Here is a 26,365-nt window from a genome sequence, read left to right on the forward strand (position 1 = left end):
CACCGAGTGTCGCGGGAGCAGCGCTTTGGTCCCCTGCTCCCGCGACATGGCCTTCAACTTTGGGGCTCCCTCGGGCACTTCTGGCACCGCTGCAGCTACCGCAGCCCCCGCGGGTGAGTGATCCTCCCGGACCTTCTCCCGGGGAGAAAGGGAGCCCTCCGGTCCACCCCCTCGGTCCGAGATTCTCCAGTTCGGGGATCCTGGGGGCGGAGGGATCTCCTGGCTGCTTGGGGATTTTAGGTGTTTCGGGAAAGGGCGGGCGGCGGCGGCGGCGGCGGCAAAGTGGGCCCAGGCGGCTCCTGAGGAGGCCGCGGGGGAATTCGAGGCCCAGCCTGTGGCTCTCACGCTGTGCGTGGGTCCCCGCAGGGCCCTGTCCTTCTGGGGGTCGCTTCCCGCCGCCGGGGAGCCCTTCTCGGAATGACTGGAGGGCGGCTCCTCTTTCCCATTGCGGGAGACCCGCCCTGCCCTCCTCACCTCAGCCTCCGGGACCGGCGGGAACGCTTGCTCGGCTCCCTCTGCTGGGCTCGGCGAGGTGAGGGGTGGGGAGCCGCGGGCGCTGCCCTGCGGCTCCTTCGGTGCTGGCCCTTTGGTTCTTGCCGCGGGGACTTGACGCTCCTGCTCCTCTCTCCTGTCCCCACCTGCGCTTTCTTAACTCGTTTGGAGCTAAGTCAAGGTTTGTCTTTGTTCCCTTCTGTAAAACCTGCTGACTCTTCTAATCCTTATCTTGCTTTCTTTTTCTTTTCTTTCCCCTCCCCCGTTTTAAAATTTTGTTTGTTTCTTTGCCTACACGCCTATCAGGATTTGGTGGGCTTGAGACTGCCAACTCCACCGCCAGTGGGTTTAATTTTGGGGGTTTCGGATTAACTGCTAATCCTGCAGTGAACTTTAATATTGGGAATTTCGGTGTTTCTACTACCTCGGCGACTCCGTTCAATTTTGGTAACAGTCTGGCAAGTGCAGGTAGATACTGCGGGTCGTATGTGTAACGAATGTCGGGAGCTGGAGTCCAAGAATATTTTGTGGTTCCTAGTTTTGGAAAGAACAGCGACTTGTCTAATGAAGAAAGGAAATTCATTTTCTAGTGTCGAATCAAAAACATTTGTATCCAGTTTTGACTATCTTAAAAGATTTGGTATTAAGAAGTCTTGCAAGTTATAACGTTCCTTTGTTAAACTTGAATTTGATTGAACAGAATATACCTTCCAAGTGACAAGAATTTGGAATGGATTATTATTTTGAGTAGAATATGTTTTCCAAATTGTTACATATCTCTTCCAAAATAGAAGCTCAGCAGTCAGGCCCATTTCTCTGGGATTCTTGGACTCCTGCAGTCATTTTTTTTTTTTTTCATTTTTCCTGCATCTTTCATTGGAATTTCATTTGATTGTCCTTGTGTTTCCCAAGAGAAACAAGTCTTATACGAACAGCAGTATCCTGTCTTGTTTTTTTAAGGTGTATAACAACAATAATGTATTTCTTTGATCCACTCAGCAGATTAGGATACATTTCTATAAGGTATGTAATTATAGAAAAAGCCCCCAATTTTTTGCTGGATTTTTTGAGAAATGAGCAGAGCAACTTAATTTATTGTCAGATAGCATTGAGTTCTAGTAGGTAGGCTAGACATCTTTGCGTTAAAAAAAAAATGAAGATTTTAGTATCTATATAGGTTGAAGCTCATTGGAAATTTGCAAAACACAAACTATAATGTGTATATATGTGTATATCAATTTAAAATAGGTCTGTGTGTACTTCATATAGTTATCCTATAGAAAAGTCTTGTTCCTCTGCTGCTCGTATATGAATTTATTGTCCATATTCTCTTACATTATTCTACTTCTGCCCATGCCAATTATATGCATTTGGTAAACATTATTTATTCCCTAAAATTTATTTGAGTATTTGTGCAGTATTTGTTACTGCAGTGCGAATATCACCTTGGCATCTGATTTGAAACATTTTGAAGAATACTTGAAACCTTGGATTCCAAAGATAAAACTGTCCATTATCGTTAAGGTATATTTTAAGTGATCATGTATCACTGTCATTGGTATGTTTATTATTCCCTGTTTGCTTAAAATTGGCACTGGGTAAAACAACATTATTTTGAAATTTGTGTTTCCGAACAGAGCCACCCAGCTTGTAATTCAACAACAATAAATCAACCTGTTGGTATTTGCTTGATTTCATGTTCATGTGGAGTTATCATTGTTAAGTATTGAGTTGTGATAATATAACTGTATTTTAACCACTTTTATATATGTTCATTAACTGAGACTTCAGCAAAGGGATGATAGAAATTCTTGTTTATTTTGTATCTTTGCAGATCCACTATTACTAATAAACATTTTTGGTATTAAGCATGATAAGACACTAATACTGTGTAGCCAATTCAGAATATATCAGTAGTTTTTCTGTAGGAGGGAAGAATAATGAAAAAGACTGAGAACAATGTTCTATACTTTTAGGTGATTTTTTTTTTAATGAAAATGTTTACGGTTTCCAAAACTGCAAATAGAACCTACAAGAAAATAGAGTATTTGGTTATGGCTACAACATGCAGTCTATTCTTAAGTAATTTTCCAAATCAAAATTATATGATGAACATCAGAGGGTTGGGGTTTTTTCCTTCTTATATCTTTTATGTAACATGAATCTGTCTCTTTTACTAGAAATATATGAGATTAAAAGTTAGAATTGCAAAAAACTGTGGCATAATTCAGCACTAACGGTTCAAATATTTTTCGTAAAAGTCTTTTTGGCACCACATTGGTAATCAGGTAAAAACTGACAATAAGAAAAAAAAACAGTATTAGATTGGCTACATTCCATCCCATTCATATGTGAAGTTACATATGGTTAAGATGAGTTTCATTTCTAAACTTACCTAAAAATGAAATTTGCGTATCCGTCAGTTGCCAGACTAGTGCAGAAAGCTGTGCTAGTTCTGCTCTCCTTCCTTACCGCTGCCTTCCACTTGGGGGGGTTTCCCCTTATCTCTTCCTTCAAGAAAGGGAGTTCATTATGTTTCCTTTGAAAAGTTTCTAAGTTTTCATGAAGACTAAGTAGAAACATAAGCTAAAAGAGAATATAAGTTAATTCACCAAAGCCAAAGTTGCAAACTGGCACCACAGTCTGCCAGTATGATCTGTTTGACACACTATTTTAAAAACGTTTGAATTTGTTGTCCCCCCCCAAAAAAAATTGAATTAGGGTTTAAAATTCTGTAAATTTCATGTAGAAAATCTAGATCTTCTGTTTCTCTTGGGAAAAATAGGAATATACAACATTACTAAACTACCATTCTCCCGTAGCAGTAACCTGCTGGAATTTAGAAACTCCTGCCAGTTTTAAAAACTATTCATGTTGTCTGTTTCACTTATTAATGTTCTCAGCCTAAATCTTGTAGGCATTTGAATTTGCACCTCCTACTCTAGAAAGTACATGCATAATCATTTTAGAGTTTGTTAAGCATGGTAATAGGCTTAACATGTTTTATCACCTGTAACTGTTAATCGGCCCTTTAGTTGAAGGGTATATATTGCATTGTGGTATTTCTATTTTAAATACTTAGTCACTTATTTCTTGCAACATTGACTTCTTGATTAGTAGTATAGTTTAAAAAATTGAAGTTGAAAGTAGAGAAAGGAAAAATTAGATCAAAATATTTTGTCTTTTTACGTAGCAATGATATAAAATAATTCAAGAAAGAAATTAGTTATGTATACAAAAGATTCTTCCTTTCTGTTTTATTTGTCCTTTTTAAATTAGGTGGGTTTGGAGGATTTGGGACAACATCTACAGCGGCAGGTTCTGCATTCAGCTTTTCTGCTCCAGCTAACACAGGCACTACTGGTAAGAGGACATCTGAAGTCATTTGTAGAAGTGAATGAGCTAGAGAGCAGATTTTTTTTTTTTAACTTTTGCAATTTACATTTTTCCTTCAAAGGACTCTTCGGTGGTACTCAGAACAAAGGTTTTGGCTTTGGTACTGGTTTTGGCACAACAACTGGAAGTAGTACTGGTTTAGGTACTGGTTTGGGAACTGGACTGGGATTTGGAGGATTTAATACACAGCAGCAGCAACAGCAAACTAGTAAGTATAAGAGGCCTTCATCTTACTTCAAATATAAAACTGTGACATATAGCTAACATTGAGTGCACTGGTCAAAACGCTTTAATGGATATCTCTTTTTTCGAAGATTTATCAATATTATGTTCCACAAGACTCCAAAAGCTACTTCTCATGTTTATATATGAAGATAGCAAGTGGGGAGAAGAGTGATTGACAGGATCAGGATTATAAAGCCTCTGTGTGTAATAGCATTGTTTAAATTTTCCCTGTTGTTAAAAGTAACACAAAAAAGAAAACTGCACAAAAGTACAGCTTAATGAATTATATCAAGGTGAACACCCTTGTAACCACTGCCTATGTCAGGAGGTGGCCTCTGGCCAGCCGCTTGAGAAGCCCTCCACATTGCGCTCACGGTCACTTCCCTGTCAGAGGAACGATCGTCCTCTTTCATGGTGACCTGTTCTTTACTTTACTTTACTTTATAGTTTTGTCATGTAAGTGTGCAAGCATTATTGTTTAGTTTTATTTGTCTTAAACCTTTGTAAGTTCCCCTGTTAGCCCTCTTTTTTTTTTTTCCCCAGTTTGTTAAAGAAATGAGATACTTGTCATACAGAATTTTTCAAGTCAGGACTTTACTGGATTGCATTCCTGTGGTATAGTTTAACATATTTCGTTGTCTTCATGTTTCTTGTAAATTGGGTTGGATGTAGGTACCTATTTATGTTGCTGGTTCAGTGTTTTGTTGGGTTGCAAGACTATAGGTCGTATTGCATTCTTTATCAAGAGGTATGTAATGTCAGTCGTGTCTATTCTTTGTCGTGTTAGCAGCGGCTGTTGGTGATCATTACTTCGATCCATTAATTTATCAGGGGTTGCAAAATGGTATTATTCTGACCCTGTGACTCTTTTTCCATGTATTTGTTAGAATACTTTTATAAAGAGAAACTTTATCTACTATTTGGTTGATTCTTTCCATATTTATAATTAGTTTTCAAAATAAAGAGTTGGTTCTCTATGATTCTCCAAAGGAGACCAATTAATTTTTATTTAATGTTAGGAACTTAAGTATTTCAGCTCTTTGGTATTTTTTAATCTGTTGCAGTTATTATCCTTATTGATACTTAAATTGTTCCATTTTTGGCCAAAGATACAAGCCTCTTCGGCTTGGCTTCCAAGTCCTTTGACACAAGCTTAGAATTAGTCTTTGATAGCTGATAAGGCAGTATGCTCCAGGGTTATCTTGTATGGATTAATTTATTTGATTCTCACAAGAACCCTATGAAATAGTACTCTTCTTACCTCCATTTTATAGGTGAAGAGAGGAAACAGAGATTGTGACTCTTCCATAGACCTCCCAAGATGTAGGATAGAAACATAAATTCAAGTTCTTTGACTTCCTACCTAATGCTCTTTTCACTTTTCCAGTCTGCTACCTCTTAAAATCACTTTCATTTCATTGTTCTTAGGTAACTTGATTGATTGGCTAAAATTCATCCTACTCAGTTATTGAAGATTATTAGTTTATTAAACATGAATTTCAGGAATTGTCTAGCCAATAGGACAAAGAGAATAGTAGTCTCAATTCTTCTTTCTAGTATTTCGGTCATTTCTCTTTGTTGGAAATCCAAGTACTTTAGGAGAAAAAGGGGAAAGTGAACTTTTTGTTTGTTTGTTTCTTGAAATAGTCTCTCCAATTCTCAGTTATCATAGTTACACTTACTTTCATTAGGAAAAATGGGAAATTGAATTTGATTTTATTCATTTGCAGAATAAAGGGGCTTATTCAATTATTAGCAGCCACTTACTGACTGTATGTTGTATGTCAGGTACTGGTAATATAAGGTTGAAAGCCACAATTTCCTGCTAATAGCCTACAAGGAGACAGAATAACAAATATTTAATTAGAATAATAAACATCCAGTTATACAAAATACATATGTAATGTGAAAGCACTAAAATGAACCCCTACAGGGTGTTGTGGAATACAAAAGAAGAGCTGAATCTTGAAAGAATTAGTTGGATAAATTCAGAAGAGGGTATTCCAAGTAGAGGGGATAACTGACAAAAGCATTGCATGGCATATCATAATGACATTGGGACCTGCTGCTGTAGGGAGTTTTGAGTTTAATCTGCAAAGATTATGGAGCTGTTGCCTTATTTTTAAAACCCCTGCTTGTATGAGATGCTTGCTGTCTGGTTATACTGTCTGTGATATGTCTAATCTCAGCTGCTGACTTCCTGGACGGTACTTCTTATTCATTGAAAACTTTGGCAACTGGCTGTTAGTCTTCCTTTTCTTTTCAACTTCTATCTATCTGGGTTATTTAAACATCACATGCCAAATATTCAAACAGTCATGCCATCTACCTTTTATTCCAAAAACCTTCCATTTCTCTTAAACAATTCTTACCCTGGACCTTGGTGACATCTGAAAACGTTCTAATTTCAAAATCACTGGTGTGACCATCCCACAACCTATTGTTCTTTTAGCCTGCCTTTTTAAGTACTTCGAATATAGCTGTTCCTAGACCTCATTAGGTCTTTAGATCAGTGATATTTTCATTTAGCCCATTAGACCATTTAGAACATTTTCTGTTCTTCCATCAGCTCCTTCTTGTCTTCACTAACCTCTCTAATTAGCTTAGATTCCATGTCCTTCCATTTCAGTCACTGGTTGCCAAATGCTAAAATTTCTTGTCATTGTATCATGTGCCTGAGGGGGTAAAAAAAATCCCAAGCGGGTGAAAGCCCAACTGTCTATCCGATACTGCTTGAGAAAAATCACGCAATACAAAAGATTGAATAATACCTCTAAATTCTTAATCACTGACTTAAGTTGGGGCCTCAACATTGCCTGGTAATCCTTAGAAGTTTATTTAATTTATTCTCCCACCTTCTGTAACAGTTAAACCTTTATTCTCTCCAAATCTCAGATTTCTCTATTCTTATTTTTAGCAGATGGCCTTGACCTCCACTTCAAAAAGAAAATAAAATCCCTCATTGCAGTTCCTTCAGTCTCCCACTACCAGATCTGTTTATCTGCCGCCCTCTGTACTCATCCTTTTTCCCTTTTCACCTGTGCTCTGGATCGCATTCTTCCAAGCGACCCTTGTACTGTTGATTATTCTTTTCAGCAATACCCCTCTCCCCAAAATAGTCTTCAAGTTCTCTCCCCAAAGATCCTTCTTATCTACATTTAAACAACCTGAAGTTTCCTTTTTCTTAAAACAGTAACCACAAAACAAAACTTTAATCTCACATCACACTTCAGTTGCTGTTCTCTTCTCCTCTTCATAAACTACATGAAATAGTTATGGAAAAGGGGATCCCCTTCTGTTGTCTTCTGTTACCTCTTAGCCCACACTGATCTGGATTCTGTTTTCTTTACTCAAACAGATCATTAATCCTCTCAAATCCAATGAATACTTACTTTCTTCACTTACATGAAAAATTTAATACACAAAAGAGTAAAATGACCCCATAGTCTACTGAATAGATTCAGCAAGTCAGAATTTGCCATACTTGTTTTATCTATCTCCTTGCCCCCCACTTCTTTTTTTGATTGCTGAAGTATTTTAAAGCAAATCCCAACATGTCCTTTCACCCTCACTTTACTGTGCTTCTCTCTTTAAAAACTTGGACTTCATTCCAATTCACCATTAATAATTCCTTGGTATCATCTAATACCTAGTCCTTAATCATATTTCCCCATATGTTTCATTAAGGCTGGTTTATTCAAATCATGATCCAAACAAGATCCCCACATTCATTTTCTTGTTATCATATCTCAAGGTCTTTTTTTTTTAGAACAAGAAAGCATGTCGGGGGTGAGGGAGAGAGAGGGTGAGAGAGAATCTTAAGCAGGCTCCACATGCAGAGCTGGGTCTCACAACCCTGAGATCATGACCTGAGCTGAAATCAGGAGTCGGACACAACCAACTGAGCCACCCAGGCGCCCCTCAAGTTTCTTTTTAGTATAGAGAGTTCCCCACTCCTTTTTCCCCCCTCAAGAATTGTTGGAGAGACTGGGCCAGTTGTCCTGGCCCTACAGACGTCCCCAATTGTAGATTTGTTTCCTTGTAGTATCATTCAACTTTATCCCCCATTTTTCTGGTAAATGAAGTTAGCTTTAGGTACTTCATTAGATTCAAGTTTGACTTTTTGGCATGGATACTTTGCCAGTTGTGCAGTGTACTTCATACTGCATCACATTAAAAGGTGTATCCCTCTTTTGGTGATGCTAAGATTGATCAGTGGGTTTGGGGGAGTGACAGCCAATCTGTCTTATAAAGTTCCCCATCAGCCTTTAACTTAATGGTTTCATTCATTGATGATCATTGCCTCAGTCAGTTATTTTATTAGGAGTTGCAAAATGGTGATTTCCTAACTCTGCCCTCCCTTCCACACTAAAATTCTTCTGTAAAAGGAAGTTTTTAATCATCCCACAAGATTGCTTGGTCACCCTGAAACATAATTTGTAGAGGAAAGGCAGGCGAAATTCTTTTTAATTGACAGTTTTTGTAAAGAAGTTGTTGGTGGCCCGATTATTTGCAGTGGTGTCCAAGGAATTGAGGTTTTTAAAAATTTTTTATCTTTTAAAAAATATAATTCTGAATGCAAAGGTTTTAAGAAATCGAATGTGCTTGAGTTGGTTGCATTCTTTTTTTTTTTGATGCTCAGATTGTCAGTTTTGGCCAATATGAGCCCTTAACTTCGATAACCTGGTCTATTTTTTTCTTACCTAATTGTTTAGTACTCTTTATTGCTTCTGCTGGTTCATCTTCCTCCTCCTCTTTACCAGAGATTTGCCCATGCTGTTCATCTTTGCCCCTACATCATGGCCTGGCTGACTGCTTCCTTTATGCCTTAGTGAATTTCTAGTGGAGCAGAGCAGCCTTCCCTTGACCTCCCGCCCCCCACTTGATTAGCTCCCCCATTTAGTACTCTGATGACCTCTGTATTTCTCTGAGGGACTTATCACAGTTGTTACTATTTATTTGATTTGCTCAGTTTGTTTACCACTCTGTCCTTAGTATTTAGCTCTGTGTCTGATATTTAGTGGATACTCAATAAGTATTTGTTGAATGAATGAACGTATGTATGTATGGTATATAAAACCAGGACAGACTATATATTGTCAGGAAATGTAAAGGAAAAGAGCTTTTCAAGGAGGATGTGTGTTCAGTGAAAGTTGAAGATTTTCTTTGGGAGCTAAGCAATAATCAACAGCATGAGGGCCCTGAGAATTTAGAAAGGTATGAGAAGTCTAATACACTAAGGTTTGAAAAGAGTGTATTGGGTTTTGTAATTTGAGTTCCTCAGTGCCTTCCACCTAGTGAACTCTGAGTAGATTAGTATTGCTGTAATCTAGTTTGAAGTGTAAAAAGGAAGCTCAGTGTAAATCAGTCCAGATCATAATTTATCTCATTTAAAAGCTGAAGAGATAAAGCCTAGGAATTTCTTGGCCAATGCTACAATAGATAGCTTATTTATTTATTTATTTATTTTTTTTACAATTTTATTTATTTGAGAGCACAAGTAGGGAGAGGGATAGAAGCAGAGGGAGAAGCAGGCGCCCCGCGGAGCAGGGAGCCCTACGTGGGGCTCAGTCCCAGGACCTGGGATCACGACCTGAGCCAAAGGCAGACGCTTAACCCACTGAGCCCCCCAGGCGCCCCTACAATAAATAGCTTATGAGCTTATAATGACCAGGATTCAAGTCTTCTGGCTTCTAGTCCAGTTCTCTACAATTTTTATATGTTCCCATTTGGAAATTAATACTATTCATCTGGAGGATAATAAGAGACCCTCTCTAGCCCTGTAGCAGCCCCAATGACCTTGTGGTACTTAGAACCTTTAGATCTGAAAGAAAAGTTAAATATCATCTAATATAGTGGCCCTAAAACTCAGAGCATTTTGGTATTCGTGGTTTTTCTCTTATCTCTATACCATTTGTATTATTAAGAATTTTAAGTCAGTTTTCTTTTAAACATTACCTATTTATTTTAAAAGGAAGATTTGTATTACTGCTATAAATTTTGGAAAGCCGGTATCATCTGCTGTAACAGGATAACCGAAATTAAGTACACAAAATGTAATAATGTTAATAGATTCTAGCTAATACTTTTGCCTTAAGCTCTAAGCCTTAGACTTATGCTTTCCTTTGGTAAAATGTGAGATAAGCAGGTGTTGTGAGTCATTAAAGGCAGACTAGTACCAAACTGAAACTTTTAAAATACATTATCAGATAATTAAAAGATAACTTTTTGTTCTGTGAATTAGTCCATTTAGTGACTCAACTGTTGCCTGACAGCTATAATTTCATGTACTGGGGATACTTAACCTCCCACTTTGGAGATACTGATCTGATCTAACAACTTTACCTTTTCTGTTGGAGAAATTGTAAGCACAGAGAAGTTAAGTGACTTACCCAAAGCTACACGGCCTGCTAAAGCTTTTAGCTTAGAATCCTAATGATTTAGTTCATTTGTTGTTCTTTTTACTATGTATTTCTTTGTAGTAAGAGAAGGAAAAGTGATTAAGTTGATACGGATAAAACAATGATATAATGATTCTTTTTGCTTATTTTGTGTCCTCCAATTTGTATTTATTACACACATGTAATAGCAATTAAGGTTTAAAAACCAGTTCTGCAACTTCACAAACTTTACTTTTCCTTATATCCATATGCATTTTTTTAATGTGGGTCTAATATGAATCCAACTAGTGTACTGGCAATGGAATTACTTGTATTAAGAAGATAATCGTTAGAAAAGTTAAGTTTAACATTATAAGAATTGTCCTAGTATATTAGTTTCCTAATGTTGCCATAACAAAGTATCACAGACTTAGTGTATTAAAACAATACAAATTTATTATCCTATAGTTCTGGAGATCAGAAATTCAGAAATGGGTTTCACTGGGCTAACATCAAGGTGTTGGCAGGGCCATGTTACTTCTTGAGGCTCTAAGGGAGAATCCATTCCCTGGCCTTATCCAGCTTTTAGTCTCTCTCCCCGCATTTCCTGGCTTGTAGCCAGCCCCTTCCTTCATCTTCACGTCTCACTTTGACTCTTGACTTCCCCTTTCCCTCCTCAGGACCTTTATGATTGTGTTGAGCCCACTTAGTGATAATCCAGGATAGTCTGAACTCAATCTCTTAATTTCATCACATCTACAAAGTTTCTTCTGCTGTGTAAAGTAACATATTTACAGGTTCTGGGGATAGGATGTGGACATGATGGGGGGAAGGGGCATTATTCGGCCTACCATACCTAGGATCTGAATTGATGCATTCTTTTGTTTTGAAATACTAATTACGGGGTACATTTCTAGCATTAGGTGGTCTCTTCAGTCAGCCCACACAAGCTCCTACACAGTCCAGCCAACTGATAAATACTGCAAGTGCTCTTTCTGCTCCAACGCTGTTGGGAGATGAGAGGGATGCTATTTTAGCAAAATGGAATCAGCTGCAGGCCTTTTGGGGAACAGGAAAAGGATATTTCAACAATAACATTCCACCAGTGGAATTCACACAAGAAAATCCCTTTTGCCGATTTAAGGTATTAGTATTTCTTTTGATCCTCACTTGAAGAGTGTGTGTAAGAGAGAATGTGATATTTGGATTAAAATAATACGAAGGAAACAATTGCTTGGTCTTTAGTACTCCTTGAATATGGTACAATTATACTTTTGTTTTAAAGATATAGACGTTATTAAATTGAAGTGATTTCTTACGTATATGTGATTGAAGGTGACCAGAGTATGAATGAAGGACGGTATGATCAGAATGTAATTTAAAACAGGAAAAAATGTTAACAGAAGGGGAGTGGTCTGCTTGGCATCTATAAAGTGGAGACCCAAAACTAGAATTCGGTGATACTCATGTAACATTGTCGAGGAATGTATACCCTAGCCAGCAGACAGACTGTATGTTCTGTTTGGCATGTATAATTCTGTTGTCACTATTATAACTGGATGCTAAAGCCATTAAAACAGTATAATCTTTTTCTTTCTGATTCCATGCCTACCAAACAACCTTCTCATTTGAATTTGGCTTCTCAGAGATTGTTTCATCAGCCAGTCAAGAGTATTTAGGTCGACTTGATGGCATATTTTTAATAACTAATGTATTGCAATCCAGTTTATACTTCAGCTACTTTTTTTTTTAAGATGTATTTAATAATTTTCTAGAGAGAGCACATGTGTGCGGGGGGCAGAGGGAACGAGAGAATCCCAAGCAGATTCTCCGAGTACGGCGGAGCCTGACTTGGGGCTGGATCCCACGACCCTAAGATCCTGACCTGAGCCAAAACCAGGAGTCAGACATTCAACCGACTGAGCCACCGAGGCACCCTAGCCACATTTCAGTGGCAAAAAAAAAAAAAAAAAACTTTTTGTTGCCTGTGTCAGTCTCTAGTCAATATGTACGTAAGCTTGTGTTTGGAGCTGCAAGGCTAAGGATCAGACCCTTCTCGACATGGTTAAACAACAAAAAGTTACTAGCTTATCTTACTAAAGAACATCTCTCCATCTCATCACTCTAACAAAAAGAATTTTTAAGTGTATATAGTTGAAATTTTATACTTCAGTGACTAAGAGCTATACAGTGGACATAGGTTGAATAGAACTTTTTTTTAAGTTGATATATAACATACATGTGATAAAATGAGAACTAGAATTCTTTTTTAAAAGGTGGATTATTGGGCTCCTGGGTAGCTCAGTTAGTTAAGCATCTGACTCTTGATTTTGGCTCAAGTCATGATCTTAGAGTCGCGGGATCCAACCTTGTATAGGGCTCTTTGCTCAGTGGGGAGTCTCCTGGAGATTCCCTCTGTCCTTCTCCCCTTCCCCCCCCCAAAAAATCTTTTTTAAAAAGGTGCATTATAAGTGGTGACAAAAGAAAAGGCTTCTGTCTAAAAGAGTAATTCCTTAGAAAGGTATAATCTGTCATATTTAATATTATGTTAAAAACTAACATGCTTTGTAAAGTTTTGTATTACATGAAACCATAAAATGATGTAGACATTCTTTATAGTATTGTAAGGTTGACAGTGTTATTCTACTTTTAAAGTATTTATATTTAGAAAAAAAGTATAGTAATCATATCTTTGTATATCTAAAACTTAGTTTAACATTCTGTAAGTCAGTATAGTAAAATAAATTAGGTCCTGGTCCGTGAGTTTTGCAGTCATTTTTATAATGATATGCGGAATTGTTTCATCAGAGTTCAGAAACACCCAACAATAATGAATATCAAAGTTTTTTAGAGGAGAAGGCTATTTGGTTACTCTGTTGAAGAGGAAATTTTAATTTCACTGTAAGTTTATATTATTCTTGGGTAAAATAGTTTCTCTTTATACTTGTGTGATGACCTAGGGCACAGAGTGGTGGGAAGAATAATTATTTCCTTCATTAGCAGACATTAAGCTGTTTTCCCTGTTTTAGCAGATATTTAACGTATTAATATTAAACATCTGATGTAAAATCTGTACATAGTTTTGATACTGTTTTTGTCATTCTACAGGCAGTAGGATATAGTTGTATGCCCAATAATAAAGATGAAGATGGGCTAGTGGTTTTAGTTTTCAACAAAAAAGAAACAGATATTCGAAGCCAACAACAGCAGTTGGTAGAATCATTGCATAAAGTTTTGGGAGGAAACCAGACCCTTACTGTAAATGTAGAGGGTATTAAAACATTGCCAGATGATCAGTAAGTATACATTAAATACACCATTTATTTCCTTGCGCCTTTGTCCAAAGAGAGTGATCCAATAGTGTTTTTGTTGATAAAGCACAAATTAAATCTTAGAATGTTGTTACTCAGCTAGTGATTATTCGGTATTTATAACATTTGTTTAAAAACATTTTTCTTAATCTTGGAGTTATTTTATTTTATATTTATTTATTTTTCAGAGGCAGGAGGGACAGAGTGAGGTGGGGAGAGAGAATTTTGCAGGCTCCACGCCCAGTGCGAAGGCCAGATGCGGGGCTTGATCTCACAACCCTGAGATCATGACCTGAACCGAAATCAAGAGTCAGACATTTAACTGACTGAGCCACCCAGGCGCCCCTTAATCTTGGAGTTCTTAACTTACCAGATGCTAATAATTCCTTAGATTTTTCATTCAGAAACAGAAAGAAATGTTAATCATGGCTGTGTGTGCAAATCAAAGGCCACAAAGACGTTATTGGAAAGTTTTAACTGATTACTGTTCATGTTCATTCATGGATAATAACTATGATTCATTTACTTCTGATGTCTTCTGTGTAATTTTCATACTTAGTTGCAAAAACATTTACTTTGGGATATGTTGGGTTAGAAGAATTATTATTAGTGAGATATAATAACTGAGATCAGATAAGCTTCAGCAGAGTCTCCAAAGTACTTCTCAATGCTGGAAAAGATAGTAACATTTACATAGGACTTTGCAGCGAAGCAAACCTTTTACAAATATTATATGTCTGTCTCATTTTAACTTTTATCATTTAAGTTGATTTACAAGTGAACATAACATTAAATAAGGTTCTTTATTTTGCAAGATTTAAGAGAATACTATTTTCTAAAACAACAATTTCTGAATTCAGCTAGCACCTTTCTAAAATTACATGCTGCACTGATACTGAGTTGTAGCTATGAGTTGTGTGCTCTTTTATAACTTGGTTATTTTTCCCCCAGGACAGAAGTTGTCATTTATGTTGTTGAGCGTTCTCCAAATGGTACTTCAAGAAGAGTTCCAGCTACAACACTATATGCCCATTTTGAACAAACTAATATAAAAACACAGTTGCAGCAACTTGGTGTAACCCTTTCTATGACTAGAACTGAACTTTCTCCTGCACAAATCAAACAACTTTTACAGAATCCTCCTGCTGGTATGTTTTTAGTCACAGAGTTGAGGAAATTAAAGATTTAGAAGTATATATGCTTCCTCTATTTTTGGAAGGTGTTAGTTGGTTATTAATAAAACTAGTGTCTATCATGTCTGCTAATTTGGGACAAAGTTTTGAATGTTTGCATTTAGCTTTTTTATTCTCTAGCTAATATGCTTGTTAGAAATGTTGGGAAATGACAAACTAAAGAAAAATAATCCATAATCCATCTACCCAAAGATAATTCACTTTTAATATTTTTATTTTTTTCTAACTTGTGCTGAGCATTCAAGTAAAACCTAAATAAATGTATTCTCACCAAAAAAGATTGTAAATGGCATAACTACATTGACTGTATTACAGATCCTCTTTGTCTCCTTTCCACAGAAATAGCTACTACTACTAATTTATTATACTCTATTAGTCCCTTATCTGTGATTTTAATATGGCATATGTACATGGAAATCCTTAAAAGGATTCTGCATTGTACATTTACTGCAACTTGCCTTTTCAATTGTAGTATTTCATAGCACTTCCCATCCCATATCAGTACATGAAAGTAAATATTCTTTTTAAAAATCTACATGGAATACCATGGATGTACCTTACTTCACTTAACTTCTATGTCATTTCCACTTTTTCATTATTATAAACTATGCAGTAATTAACATCCCTATAAATATGTCTTAGAACACGTGGATATGTATTTTAGAATAGATCTCTGGTAATGAAATTTTTGAGTTAAGATTATATATATTTTATGTATTGTTAGATACTGCCAAATTGCTCTCCAAAGAAAGTTGTACACATTGTAACAGGAATGTCGTCTTTTTCTCATATTTCTCTTTTTTAATATTTTCTCATTTTGATCCTTTTTTGCCAGCAGTGAGATTGTCAGTCTCTTTTAATTTTGCCATTCTGAATGCAAAAATCACTTACTTTCATTAGCATTTCCCTGATTTCTAGTCAGTTGAGCATATTTTTATATGTTTATTAGCCATGTTTGTATCTTTTGTGAATTAACATCTCATGTCCTTTACCCATTTTCTGTTAGATGTTTTTGTCTTCCTTCCTGATTTATAGGAGCGCTTTCTATATTCTGGAGGTTAATGTATCATCCTATAGATTATAGATATTTCCTTTCAGTCTATAATTTTTTTTTTTAAGCTTATCCTACAAAACTTTTCACTTTTGTAGCGGTCATATTGAATAGTCATTTTTCAGCTTCTTTAGGAAGGCCTCTTTAGGAAGCTTCTTTAGGAAGGCCTCTCCCATACAAATATAAAAACAGAGAATAGTTTTTTTCAGAAAAAATATTTCTTCTTTTTGGTAGGTGTTGATCCTATTATCTGGGAACAAGCCAAGGTGGATAACCCTGATTCTGAAAAGTAAGTATACCTTCATCTTATTTTCATATAAGGACTAAAATTTGCTAAAGAATGTTGACCCCTGGCTGGTTCAGTTGGTAGAGCATGGAACTTTTGATCTCAGGGCCATAAGTTCAGGTCTCATGTTGGGCATGGGAGCCTACTTAAAAAAAAAAAAAAAAAAATGTTGACTGATAAGGCCGTATAAAATGGTGAAAACCTTGAAATCTGAGTATCACTCCCCTAATTATACTTGTCTTTAAAAGTATAATTTTTGACTGCACTTTATTTCCTCATTTGTAAAATAAAGTTGAATAAAATCTGATTTAACACTGTTGATTTCATAGTCATTGATCTGCCTTTGAACCCTAGAAATTTATTGTGAAATTACATGAATGTTATTATGAAAAACCCTAATTTCTTGTACTTTGTAATAACAGTAAAAAGCGTAAGGTCTGATAATTGACCACTTGGATTTCTTCAGGTTAATTCCTGTACCCATGGTGGGTTTCAAAGAACTTCTTCGAAGACTGAAGGTTCAAGATCAGATGACTAAGCAGCATCAGACCAGATTAGATGTAAGCATTTAGCTTCATTCTCTGCCTCTGGGAATAGTAAAAGAGATTACAGACACTTCTTTTTACCATGTGGATTACTGTTATATCTTAGAGGGAAACAATATAGTGTTATGTGCAAATTAACAATTATAGTTTTGTGTAGCTACTTAATATACAGCCTCCAAAATCATGTAAATCTGATTTGGTATATTTTAACAAAGAAATTAGAATTGTTGGCTTAGCATTGCTATTAGGCTGTTATTTCCATTTCCAGCCAGGGAATGCATATTATTATTTGGGGGGAGTTCTTTTTTTTAATTTAAAGTCAATTAATTAACATATAGTATATTATTAATTTCTGAGGTAGACAGTGATTCATCAGTTGCGTATAACACCCAGTGCTCATTCCATCAAGTGCCCTCCTTAATGCTCCTCACCCAGTTAACCCATTCCCCCCTCCACCTCCCCTCCAGCAACACTGTTTCCTATAGTTAAGAGTCTCTTACGGTTTGTCTCCCTCTCTGTTTTCATCTTATTTTATTTTTCCCGGGTTTGTTTCTTTTACTAACCAGAATCATGCTGTATGTATTGTCCTTTGATGTGCTTGTTGGGGATGTTCTCAGCCTAGCACACTCCTTTTATCCATTATATATTGCACAGAATTAGTGTCACTATTTGGGTTGCTTCATTCTGCTGTTATAATTATGCCCACTTTTGTGCACAACCCAGCACAGGGGCTGGAATTTGAGGGGAAGGTGTGTTGACTTGGCATTGAGCAGGTGGCAGGCTGTGCATGCTGACTCAGGCAGGAGGGCGGCTAGACTGTGAATTTGGGACCCACAGGCCAATGGCATCCATGTGTGATGGGGACGTGGCTGGTTTTGCTTTTAACTTTTATTTTTCTGGGAAACTATCTCTCCTTCTATTCTGAATGAAAGCCTTGCTGGATAGAGTATTCTTGGCTGTAGATTTTTTTCTTTTAGCACTTGGAATTTATCATGCCACTTCCTTCTGGACTGCAAAGTTTCTGCTGAAAAACCCACTGATAGCTGTATAGGGTTTCCCTTGTATGTCACTGCTTTCCTTTCTCTGCTGCTTTTAAAATTCCCTCTTTCTCACTACTTTTGGCCATCTTATTTACTTTGTGTCTGGGTGCAGACCTCTTTGGGTTGGTTTTGTTGGGGGCTGTCTGTGCCTCCTGGATCTGGATTTCTCTTTCCTTCCCCAGATTCAGGAAGTTTTCGGCTATTATTTCTTCAGACAAATCTGCCACCTTTTCTTGCTCTTCTCCTTCTGGGGTCCCTATCATGCAACTGTTATGCTTGGCAGTGTCACTGAGTTCCCTGGGTCTGTTCTCATTTTGCATATTTTTTTCCCCTCCCATCCTCTCAGCTTGATTACTTCCCATTACTCTGTCTTCCAGGTGGCTGATCCTTTCTTCTACTTCCTCTTGTTTGCTATTTATTCCAGGTGGTCTATTTTTATTTCCATCTAGTGAGTCCAATAGCTCTAACTGGTTCTTTTTTATATCTCCTATCTCTTGGTGGAGGGTCTCACGGAGGTCCTGCACTCCTTTCTCAATTCTAGTGTGTATCTTCATGAGCATTACTTTAAATTTGCTATCAGACATATTACTTATCTCCATTTTGTTTAGGTCTCTTGCTCTGATTTTGTTCCGCTCTTTCATTTGGGACATACTCCTCTGTCTCCTCATTCTGTCTATTGCTGTGTCTGTTTCTATGTGTTAGGAAAGACACCTGCATCTCCCGCACTTGAAAGTAGTGGCTTTATGAAGAAGAGGTCCTGCAGCACAATGTCTCCTTTTCACCAGAAAATGGTGTGTCAGGGCTGTCTCCTATGTGTGTTGCTACAGGGGTGTCCTGTCGTTGTGGCGGAGCTGTGTTTGCCCTCAGTCCAGTCTAAAGTGGCTCTCTGCCTGTTGTGGGCAGAATCTGGTGCCCGTGTTGTTAGTGGGCCGGTCTGAGGATGCCTTGGGCTTGAGTTGAGTCAGACCAGGCGTTTGCTGGAGATGCAGTAGCACCAAACTGCAGGCACTGTCCCTGTGTAGTCCCCTGAGGAGCTTTTGTTGGTGGGTGGGGCCTGCACTCAGACCCACTGCCTGCCCCCAGCCCACTGCTGGGGTCACTATCAGACCGGTGTGTGGTTATCTTCCCCTCTCCCTGGAGCAGGACTCACTTTGGAGTGGTGCTGACCTTGTCTGGGCCGCACGCACACTGCCAGGCTTGTGGCACCACTTTGATGGGATCTTACTAAGAGCGATCGGAGGAGGTGGATCTGCTTTGCTCTAGTCTCTTGTCTATGCCGGGCTGCGGAGAGTCTGTTCTGTCAGTTTTCGGGCTGCTTTCTGGGTTATTTATGCCGACGTGGGTTTTCTCTAGGCGGCGACGCGGCAAGAGGTGAGCCCAGGGTCCTCCTACTCTGCCATCTTCCCAGCTGCCTCTCGCATATTATTTTCTTAAACACGTATTTATGAGGCCTTACCAAAATGAAGGCTATAGTTGTGATTCTTTTTGTTGGCATAGTATAATTGTAGATTAATGAAGCACACTTAAATTATTGAATGCTTAAATCTACCTAATATCCTCAATGGTTCTTAAAGGTAACCTCCAAATTCTCTTATGTGGAATTTCTGATACCATACTCATTCAGACTGAATAGTGAAAAACTTACTGTTTTATAAGCAACCCATTTCATTGTCAGCTAATTGGTATAAATTCTCTTATTTACATTGATCCAGTATCTGCCTTGGTATAACTTAAACCCATTTTCTCTGGCATTGATTTGTAGGTGATCACTGTGCTTCCTATGATAGCATTACAGATATTTGAACATCGTAATCATTTCTTCCTTTTTATTATTCTCTTCTCTGGCTATAAACTTAAGCATGGTTTTTCATGTGACATGATTTCCAGAGCCTTCATTATCTTGGGCTGGACACATTGGATTTATCAGCATCATTTTTAAAATGAGTTGCCACAGTACTATAAATTGGGTATGACCAAAGTTCTTCAAAATAAGATCAAAGAAGCTATTACCTCTCTTTATTTTTGTTAGTCTTAGAGGTTTGTCAATTTTGTTGATCTTATCAAAGAACCAAGTTTTTGGTCTCATTACTTTTTCTCTAGTATTCTGTTTATAATTTCATTTCTGTTTTTAACCATTTTATTTGTTCTGCTTGCTTTGGGTTTATTTTTTTCTTTTTCTGGTTCCTTTAGGTAGCAGCTTTAGGTTATGAATTTGAGACTTTTTTTTCCCTTCTAAGCACTGCTTTAAATCCCACAGATTTTGATGTCATATTTTCATCTCTGATACATTCAAAATATTTTCTAATTTCACTTGAAAGTTCTATCTGTTGAATTTTTTTGATTAATAGATTATTTAGAAGTATGTTTCATTTCTACATGTTTGGAGATTTTCCTTTTGCTCGTTGATTTCTAGTCTAGTTCTATTATGGTCAGAGAACTTTGTATGATTTCAATTATTTTAAGGTTTTTAACCCACATGCCTTTGAAAAGAATGTGGAGAATGCTGTTCTTGGGTGGAGTTTTCTGTTAGTGAGATCTGGTTGGTAGATTGTTCAAGTTCTTTATTCTTGTTGATTTTTGTGTTTACTAGTTCTGAGAGGAGAATTGGGAGTCTCCAGCTACAGCTGTGGATTTGTCTTTTTCTTGCAATTCTGTCAGTTTTTGCTTCATGTATTTTGAAGATCTGTGGTTTCCTCTTTTCTGCCTTCTTTTGGGTTTTTTGGGACACTTTTTAGCATTGTTTTTAACTTACTGTCATTTCAACAATTTTTTTTTTGATTGCCATAGGGCATCTCTCTGGGTGTGGGCGTTGTGTTTTGTCCCCAGGGCACATTTGGCAATGTCTAGGGACTTGTTGGGTTGTTAGAACTGGGGGAGTGCTACAGGCATCTACTGAGTAGAGGCAAGGATGCTGATCAGTGCCTCTGCAACAATTACCACGCCCAAATTAATACAGTAGTCCCCCCTTATCCACGGTTTCACTTTCCGTGGTTTCAGTTACCACGGTCAACCACTATCTGGAACCCCTATCTATGAATCATCAGAAGGACAGTAGTAGCCTGGTGCTATGTCACAATGTCTACGTCATTCACTTTGCTTCATCTTATCCGGTAGGCATTTTATCATCTCACATCATCATCAGAACAGTGGTGAGTACAGTACAATAAGATATTTTGAGAGACCACATTCATGTAATTTTATTACAGTATAATTGTTCTATTGTTAATTTCTTAATGTGCCTAATTTATAAATGAGGCTTTATCATATGTATGTTTATATAAGAAAAAACATAGTAAATATAAGGCTTGGTACTATCCATGGTTTCAGGCATCCATTGGGGGTTGTAAAACATAACCCTCATGGATGAGGAAGGACTGCTGTAGTACTGGAGTTGAGGAAACCTTTTCTAGATATTACAGTGTATCTCCTAACATCAGTGTTAACACAGACTTTTCTTGGAGCTGTAAGCATGATGCTCACTTCACAGTTTTGGGCATTGTTGAACCCAGAGTGGGGTATGCCAGAGGTTGGAGACAGTGGTAACTCACCACCAGTTCAGTGGTACTTCAAATTCATGTCTTCTTCCCCGATCCTCTTGCCACTATTTATTTTTCAGAGTCCTCAAATAGTTGCCTATGCATTCAAGTTTTATAGCTATATTCAATAGGAGAGATAGAGTAGCATATACTTAAGTCCATCTTGTCCAAAATCAAAATTGTTCCTATCTTATGCTAGTTTTTCTGTTGCACTTAACTTTTCTTTACTGAATTTCAGGAGTTCACCATTACTCTGGATTTTAATCTCTAGTCTGATTATATTGTTCAGATATCTCCTACTTTCTCATCTCTCTGCCAACTCTGCAGAGTGTCCTTAGTTGAACAGAAAACTTTAATAATATCCGCTAGTATTTTGCCCTGTTTTCTTTTTGGGAATTTGCTCAAGAAATCATTCTTTACCCCAAGGTCTGAGTGTCTCCTACATTTTTTTTTCCCTAATATTTTAGAGCTTAACCTTCCACATTTGGGTCTTCTATCCTCATGGAGTTCAAGTTTGCACAATAAGTGGTATGAACCCAACCTTATTTTTCTTTAGTGGGTCAGATTTTCCAGTGTCACCCATAAATAACATCAGTGTTATTTTCCCCCAGTGATTTATCTATCAGAGCATTTATCCTCTCAGGTCCCCATATGTAAATATATATATATGATGTATTCTGTTCTTTAATCAGTGGCTTGGTAGTGTATTTCAGCGTGTGATAGTGAATCTGATTCTTTGTTTCAGAGTTGTGGCATCTTTATGGATCTTTACTGTTCTACTAACAGTGTTAGATCAGTTTGTCAAAATGCTAGAATTTTAGTTGGAATTGCATTAAACATATTATTTGTAGAGAACTGAATCTTAATAAGTTATTCCACCATGAACATGTTACATTTCTTTACTCATTCAGGTCTTTACTCATTGAGGTACTGTCCTTTGAAACAGTTCTAAATACTTTATTTTTATTATGTTAGTCACCATACAGTACATCATTAGTTTTTGATGTAGTGTTCCATGATTCATTGTTTGCATATAACACCCAGTGCTCCATGCAATACGTGCCCTCTTTAATACCCATTACCAGGCTAACCCATCCCCCCACCCCCTCCCCTCTAGAACCCTCAGTTTGATTCCTGGAGTCCATAGTCTGTCGTGGTTCATCTCCCCCTCTGATTTCCTTAAAAACCTCGTGCATTCTTCCTTGGGTTAATGCCTAGATTATTTTAGTGTTTGTGAATAAATACTGAATGGTAACATTTCCATTTTTTCTTAGTTATTGCTGGTTTAGAAGACCACTATATTCTTTCGTGTCTGGAAGCCTGCCAACTTCTCAGAACTGGGGCGGGGGAGGGGGGGGTGCCTAGGTTACATAGTATAAAACATGGCTACCTACTTTTGTTCCTTCAGCATGACCTGTCACTGGAAAGTTTCCTTAAAAGGTGACGTGTCCAGGTGGACATACTAAAATATGTCTTGCACAATCTTCCCTCTTTCTTATAACCTCTTAATATAAGCCAGTGCCGAAGAATGATTAATTATGATAGGAACAATTATGGGATTAATTTAGGTTGGGTAGCTTTTGTTAAATCAGATTTAACTCCCATCTGTAAGGTTAAGACTTCATAAGGCAGAACAGTATGCTTTCAGACCAGGCAAAGAGCAAATCCAAGATGCAGAGGCATAAAAACGTATTTGGTTGTATGATTAATATCCTTCCTTTCCCCCTACACTCTCATCAGTCCCTCTCAAGTATTGTGCAGCAGTTAATACTGGAGTATACTATACTTTCCAGAAGTAGTTAGATTTAATTGTCTATTAATGCCACTCCTGGATGTCACTATAGCTATTAACTTTTTCCATTCATGGGCTGGTTGTTAATATTACTAAAAATAATCCTTATTTCTGAAGTATATGTTTTATTTTTCTGTGCACTTCGCCTCATCACTAAATTTCCTAGAGCTCTTAAGAAACCTTTGAGTGGTACTTTTTAATTTTTAGATGCACAAAGGGGAAGAAATATAAGGCAGATTTAAAGAGTTTATATTTTGAGAGATGAATCTGTCTCATTTTAGAATTAGACTTTGCATATAGATAAACCTGATAAATATTTGTGATGTCTATACTTCAAAACTTTCTTTTAAAAAACAGATCATATCTGAAGATATTAGTGAATTACAGAAGAATCAAACTACAACTATGGCCAAAATTGCACAATATAAGAGGAAACTCATGGACCTTTCCCATAGAACCTTACAGGTAGTAATTTGGAAAAAATTTTTTGAACAGTTTAAGACGGTATGTGAGACAGTGCTTAATAGAGATTTTTCTGGAATAGAGAAAAACATACTGAAAGGAAGTAATAGTAACTTGAAACTGAAAGTACCAAACTTTCTCAGTAAAACTTGGAAGATGGAGGAGAGGTCTCACAGGAGTGGGTGAAGAAAGTAAATATATTCTAAAATTCACATCTTATTGAGAGGGTAGAAGCAGTGAAGAAATAAATCATCTTGGTGCAAAGAAAGCCTGTAATCAGATCACTAACATCCAGTTTTCATAAAAGTAGTAGAAAAAAAAATACTTGATTTTTCAGTGCTAGAAAAGGGAGTATAACCATTAATGAAAACAATAGGATGAAAAACAACAATAGAACTTCAAAATTAACAGAGGGAATAAAAGCATGAACAGCAACAAAAATTGAAATTATAAACTATCATGAAGACAGAACCATTACGTGTCAGAATCCGTGGAATACAGCAAGAGCTGTAGGCAGAGTAAAATTTATATAGCCTTTAAGCCTTCTTTTTAAAATGCAAAAAGTAAGGAACCTAGTACTCATGAAGTTAGAAAGACTATCAAGGAGAAGCCAGTAAGAGAAATAAAGATATGAAATGAGTGAAACAAAATTAATCATAGTACAGAAAATAAATTGAAAGCTGTTTCTTTGAAAAGATGTTTTAAAATAGCTAAATATGAGTCTGAAGGAGGAAAAGAAAAATTAGTGAGAAAGGAAATATTACTTATAGATAACACAGAATAGAATGAGAAAATACTTTATGAAATTCAGGGCAACAAATTTGGGAGCTAGAGAAAATAGCTTAATTTTGCTGATTTTAATTTTGCTAAAAAATCATCTACAAGAGATGCAAAAATCTTAAATAGACCAATACTATAGAAACAATTGAGAAACTTACTAAATATCAACCATGGAAAAATACCAAGGCCAGACAGTTTAATTGCTGAACTTTGTATAACCACTAAAGAGCCAAATCCAAAGTTGTTGTTATTCTAAACAAAAGGAAAAATATATAGACCATCTCCCCGTTTTTTAAAATCACTTTGAGGTAAAATTCACCAGCCATACAATACACCCATTTAAAGTATACAATTCAGTGGTTTCTAGTACATTTAGTCTGTGCAACATGGCCACAATTTTTGAACATTTTCATCACCCTAAAAAGAAGCTTCATCCCTATTAGCAGTCACTCCCCATTTCATCCCGAACCCCCCAGCCCCAGGCAACCACTTTCTGTCTCTATGGATTTGCCTATTCTGGACATTTCATGTAAATGGAATCATGAGATGTGGTCTTTTGTGACTGGCTTCTTTCATGTAGCATAGTGTTTTCAAGGTTCATCTGTGTTGTAGCATATAATCATATTTCCTTTTTATTGCTGAATAATATTCCGTTATATGAATATACCACATTTTTAATCTATTCATCAATTGATAAACATTTTGGTTGTTTCCCCTGTTTGGTTATTATTAATGTTGCTATTAACATTTGTGTATAAATGTGTGGATGTGTGCTTTCATTTTCTTGGGTACATAAACCTAGGATTGGAATTGCTTGATCATATGGTAACTATGTTTAACATTTTGAAGAACTGCTAAAAACTGTTTTCCAGAGCAGCTACACTATTTTACATCTGCTTTTGGTACCCCAAAATAAAAATCTGTTAACAGATACTTCTTATAAATAAAGATACAAATTATGCTACATGAAAGCAGCCAGATTTAAAGGCTACATATGACATAATTCTGTTTTTATGATGTTATGCAAAAAACAAAACTAGAGACAGATAACAGATCCATAGTTGCGAGGGGCAGGTAGTCAGGGGAGAGGAGTGGCTACAAGGAGTAAATGAAAATGTTCTGTATCTTGATTGTGGCGATGGTAACATGACTTTATCAAGATTCATGGTAACTGTACACCTAAAATGGGTGGATTTTGTTATATGTGGATTATACTTCAATAAATATGACCAAAACAACAGAAGTGCAGTAGTTTTAAATGAAATACAAGCAAAAAGATTTGAACTATTTATCAAATTCTGTAGGAATATACTGTGACTAAGTAAGGTTTATTTCAGGAATGCAGGGTTGGTTTTATAACAGGAAATCTATCAGCATATAATTTATCATGATCAATGCATTAAAGAAAAAAAATACGGTAAAGGCTTTAGCAAAAATTCAAAGAAGCAAAGCACTAAAATCACATTTCAGAAAGCAATACCCAATACTATTGTTATCTTGGAGGTTTTCATAAATATAATGAATAGGTAAGTAAGTTAACAAACACTGGAAGAGATTTTCTTTTTGCTAATGACTTGATTGCTTATCTAGAAAACTCAAGGGGAAGAAAACATAGAATATGGTAAGATGGCTAGATACAAGATAAATGTATAAAACCAGCATTTCTTTATACTATTAGTGGAAATAGGAAAATATTCCATTTACTATGATGAAAAATTGTAAAATACTCAGGAATAAATTTGAGGGAAGTAAAAAAATGTGAGATAGTCTTTACAAATAGACATATAAACCATATTCTTAGATGAGATTTACTGTTCATTTAATAAGGTTAGAAAACACAACTTTTAAAGACTTGATTAAAATCTTTCAGTTCATA

General features: G+C 36.7%; 1 protein-coding gene across 2 annotated transcripts in view; it reads left to right on the forward strand.

Moving 5' to 3' along the window:
* NUP54 (nucleoporin 54) overlaps positions 1 to 26,365 on the forward strand; it is a 31,028-nt gene continuing 4,663 nt past the window's right edge. Inside the window, exons 1-9 of one of the 2 annotated variants that reach the window (XM_028100717.2) lie at positions 1 to 113; positions 3,772 to 3,855; positions 3,950 to 4,096; positions 11,411 to 11,637; positions 13,602 to 13,789; positions 14,756 to 14,952; positions 16,283 to 16,337; positions 16,801 to 16,894; positions 23,605 to 23,712. In XM_028100717.2, coding sequence (XP_027956518.1) covers positions 47 to 113; positions 3,772 to 3,855; positions 3,950 to 4,096; positions 11,411 to 11,637; positions 13,602 to 13,789; positions 14,756 to 14,952; positions 16,283 to 16,337; positions 16,801 to 16,894; positions 23,605 to 23,712 — 1,167 coding nt within the window. In that variant the 5' untranslated portion in view covers positions 1 to 46. The remainder of the gene's footprint in view (positions 114 to 3,771; positions 3,856 to 3,949; positions 4,097 to 11,410; positions 11,638 to 13,601; positions 13,790 to 14,755; positions 14,953 to 16,282; positions 16,338 to 16,800; positions 16,895 to 23,604; positions 23,713 to 26,365) is intronic. The other variant, XM_028100718.2, reaches the window with a different exon arrangement.

The sequence above is a fragment of the Eumetopias jubatus genome, unplaced genomic scaffold, assembly GCF_037043125.1.
Source record: "Eumetopias jubatus isolate StellerSeaLion01/CBP00866 unplaced genomic scaffold, mEumJub1_p1.0 scaffold_2, whole genome shotgun sequence".
In the NCBI taxonomy this organism is placed as follows: domain Eukaryota; kingdom Metazoa; phylum Chordata; class Mammalia; order Carnivora; family Otariidae; genus Eumetopias; species Eumetopias jubatus.